At 52.7% G+C, this 4,171-nt stretch overlaps 1 protein-coding gene across 1 annotated transcript; it reads left to right on the forward strand.

The window, feature by feature from the left end:
• Positions 1–370: 370 nt before the first annotated feature.
• Positions 371–676, forward strand: LOC121333385 (feather beta keratin-like). Its single transcript, XM_041399667.1, has one exon. It carries the CDS (start codon positions 371–373, stop codon positions 674–676), a length of 306 nt encoding a protein of 101 aa, XP_041255601.1.
• Positions 677–4,171: the final 3,495 nt, after the last annotated feature.

Consider the following 4,171-nt stretch of genomic DNA (forward strand, 5'->3'; position numbering starts at 1 on the left):
ATATCCCTGACCATCCCAACAGAGCTGGGAAGGAATCAGGCCCATCGTCACAAGACTGCCACAAACCACACAACACCAGTGTTGTGGAGTGACTTCACGGATGAGGCCTCACTGTCCTCTCTCACACACTTCTCCTCACTCCTTCTCCTCCTGCTGACAACCAGGTGAGCCTCAAGCCTATGTCCCTACGGCTGCTGCACACCCTGAACCCTCCCTTGCAACAGCCCCAGCCTCAGCAGCCCTCATGCCTCCCCACAGCCCCACAACAGGCTCCACTCTCCCTTGCCATCCTGCCTCACCACCCCACGCACCCTCATAACCCTGCCCTGCATCAAACTTCTTCTCTTCCAGGACCATCCACACCACACCCATGGCCTGCAACAACATCTGCCGACCCTGCGGACCCACCCCGCTGGCCAACAGCTGCAACGAGCCCTGTGCCCTGCAATGCCAGGATTCCCACGTCATCATCAACCCTTCCCCTGTGCTGGTCACCCTGCCAGGACCCATCATGACCTCCTTCCCCCAGAGCACCGCTGTCGGATCCACCTCCTCCGCTGCTCTGGGCACTGAGCTCAGTGCCCAGGGACAGCCCATCTCTGGTGGATTTGGCTTTGGCTACGGCCTGGCAGGCCTGGGCTGCTCTGGCAGAAGAGGTTATGCCTCCATCTGCTAAGGGCGCTCAGCACCACCCCTGACACCATTAGCTCTGGCCTCTGGCAACAGCTCCTGCAACCAAAGCACCTCGGCTGATGGTCTCTCTACTTCCACCTCACACCTGATTCCATCAGATTCTTCTCATCATTCTTTAACTTCAATAAATTTTTCTTGCATCACAACCTGAGTTGCTTCCTGTTTTTTCTGAATTCTCATGGTCTCGCATCCTCAGCCTGTGCAATGCCAGCACTCAATCATTATGTTGGATGGAAAGGGAGCAAAGAACATTTCTTAGCAAATACGTTCCCACCAGGAACAACCAATACTTACATGGGAAACAGGGGAGAGGGGAGAACCTTCCCGAACATGACACATGTCCATCACCTCATCTACCAAAACCTTTGACACAACAACTCTCTCTTGGGCACTGCTCTGACAAAGTCACTCTATGCCAGCATACAGTGGAAAAATTCTCTGTCCAGCAACACTCTTGAGTCCTCCCTGTGAACAGAGGAATATTATCATCATGCACTTGGGCAGGAACTCCTGAGAGCAAATGCTTCCATCCCCCTTCCTCAAGCAGCTCAATGGCGGAGCAGGATTTCCAGAATTCTGGCCAGTTCAGTTTTGGACCTCCAAGAAGAGGGTTTCCATTTTCTCTTACACTCTGGGACCATCCACACACACTGAAAAATTCTTCCTTCCTTTGCCATTGGAAATTCCATCTATTTTCACTTGTACATGTGCCCACTTTCCCTTCACCGCTGCAGTGCTGACAACAGTTGTGCTCCCACACCCTGGTGACACCACCATGTCCAGCCTTGTCTCCTCAGAGCCCCAACTCCCTCAGCCTCTCCTCTAGGAAACATTATCCACCCCTTGCACTATCTGGAGGCCCTCAACTGGTCTTCCTCCAGTATCCCCTCATGCTTCTTCATCTGTCAAAGCCAGAACTGTGCACACCACTCCCCACAGGATTTCACCAGGGCTCTGAAGATAGTAATGGCCACCTCTCCTGAATTCATGGCAACAGTTTTCAGACATCTGTCTTGGATACAGGTGCCATCACTTGAAATAAAGCTCTAATGTGACCTTCTGGTCTCTTTTTTCTCCACCAACAACTTTCCTGACTCTCAAACCACAGCATGAGCTGGTGCCCAGTGCCATTTCTGCCTAGATGCAGAAATTCACATTTCCTGCTTTTGAAATACAGGATATTCTTTAACTCCTCGACTTCAGATCCATCTGACTGGTGGAACAACCAAGTGGGACCTCTGCCTCTCCACCATCTGCCAACCTGCTGAGGGGAAGCTCTCCTATTTCCCACACAGAACAGAAGAGCCCAGGGGCTCACACCTGGCACGGATGTAAAGACCAGACCAGCCTTGCTGACCTGGGATACTTTGGGACCCCTCTAAGTAACACACCCACAAACCCAAAACGATGAGTACTACAGGATGACTCCCCTGCTGACACCCTGCATCCCAAAATCTTGCTCACATCTGCCGTGCCCTTTGACACACACCATCAACACCAGCCTTTGGTCTCAAAAGCGTTTCAAAGAAGGAGCGACCACGACATCCTCATACACAGCTCAGCTGCAAAGGCCAGACCAGCCTGACATGGTTGCGATGGAATAAGGCCCCTCTCCACCACACACCCACAAACCACAGCACACCACTACCACAAAAATGATGACATCCCACATCTCCAAAGATCTGGCCACATCTTCAGCCCTCCCAGACAAACAACTTCAACCGCAGCTTTAGCTCTCTAATGCCTGCATTTAAAAGTTCCACCAAGGTCATGGCTTCAAGAGCAGGACATGACAATGCAGAGCTCTGGGGAGCAAACCACTCCTTACCGCAGCAGTCACCACGCCAGCAAAATGCCCCAAGGCCATGGCACAAGACAATCCCACCCAACCAGGAGCAGTATAAAAGGAGGCCCAGAGCCTCTCACCCTCACACACTTCTCCTCACGCTTTCTCCTCCTCATCCAGCCAAAACCAGGTGAGCCTCGAGTCTTGATCCACCTGATCCTGCATCCCTGGGCTCTCTCTGCCACCACGCTCAACCTCAACTTCAGCAGCCCTCACATTTCCCCACAGCCCCACAACAGCCTCCACACTACTTCACTGCCCCTTGCTGCCCCATGCCCCTGCCCTGCCTCACCCCTCTCTCTTCCAGGCCCCCTCCATACCACACCCATGGCCTGCAACAGCCTCTGCCGACCCTGCGGACCCACCCCACTGGCCAACAGCTGAAACGAGCCCTCTGTCCTGCAAATCCAGGATTCCCGTGTTGCTATCCAGCCTCCCCCTGTGACGGTCACCCTGCCAGGACCCATCATGACCTCCTTCCCCCAGAGCACCGCCGTCGGATCCACCTCCTCCGCTGCTCTGGGCACAGAGCTCAGTGCCCAGGGACAGCCCATCTCTGGTGGATTTGGTGGCTTTAGCTACGGCCTGGCAGGCCTGGGCTGCTCTGGCAGAAGGGGCTATGCCTCCATCTGCTAAGGGCCCTCAGCACCACCCCTGACACCACCACCTCTGGCCTCTGGCAACAGCTCCTACAACCAAAGCATCTCAGTTGATGGTCTTTCTACTTGAACCTCACACCTGATTCCTTCAGATCCTTCTTTCTCATTATTATTTCACTGCAATAAAGTTTTCTTGCACCACAATCTGTATTGCTTCCTCTTTGTTTTGAATTCCAAGGATCTCTCAACCTCACCCTGTGCAATGCCAACCCTCAACCATTATTTTGGAAGGAAAGGGAGCAAAGAAAATTTCGTAGCAAATATGTCACCACCAGTAACAAACAACACTGCATGGGAAAGAGGGGAGAGGGGGAACCTTCTAGAACATGACACAGGGACATCACCTCATCTACCAAAATCTTGGACACAACAATTCTCTCCTGGGCACTGCTTTGACATAGCCATTCTATGCCAGCATACACTTGAAAAATTCTCTTCCCAGCAGCACTCTTGAGTCCTCCCTGTGAATACTGGAACAAGAGCATCCACTTGGGCATGAACACTGGAGAAATGGGCCAAAGTTGACACAAGCGCTGCGGATGAACCAACACAAGACATTGGATGGCAGCGGAGGCGTCACAAGGATGGTTCTCCCATAGCCTGCAGGAAAGGCCTGGTTTATACACAGGTTTAGAATGTTGGCAATGGAACAGGGAGGGAGGGAATGTGATGGAAGGGGACGCCTGTCATCCCCAGAAGAGCTGCAAAGACCAGATAAGTCTCACGCGGCTGTAGGGGAATGAGGACCCTCCCCCCAAAGTTTCCACAAACCACAGCACACCAGGGTCAGGGGCTGACTGAACTGCTGACACCCTACTGTCCAAAGCTTTGGTCACACTGACAGCCATCCACAAAAAACATCACCATCAACAGTCTTTGGTCATGAACACGTACATTTAAAAGCTGCCACCAAGGTCAGAAGGATGCAGAATTAAAGCCTGGACGTGCTCCAACTGCTCCCCATATGCCCTTT

Source organism: Onychostruthus taczanowskii, unplaced genomic scaffold, assembly GCF_017590055.1.
Source record: "Onychostruthus taczanowskii isolate IOZ18803 unplaced genomic scaffold, ASM1759005v1 scaffold169, whole genome shotgun sequence".
NCBI classification, from domain to species: Eukaryota; Metazoa; Chordata; class Aves; order Passeriformes; family Passeridae; genus Onychostruthus; species Onychostruthus taczanowskii.

Bases quoted from the DNA above. Each gene is read 5' to 3' on its own strand.
- LOC121333385 (XM_041399667.1), top strand. From the start codon at position 371: ATGGCCTGCAACAACATCTGCCGACCCTGCGGACCCACCCCGCTGGCC.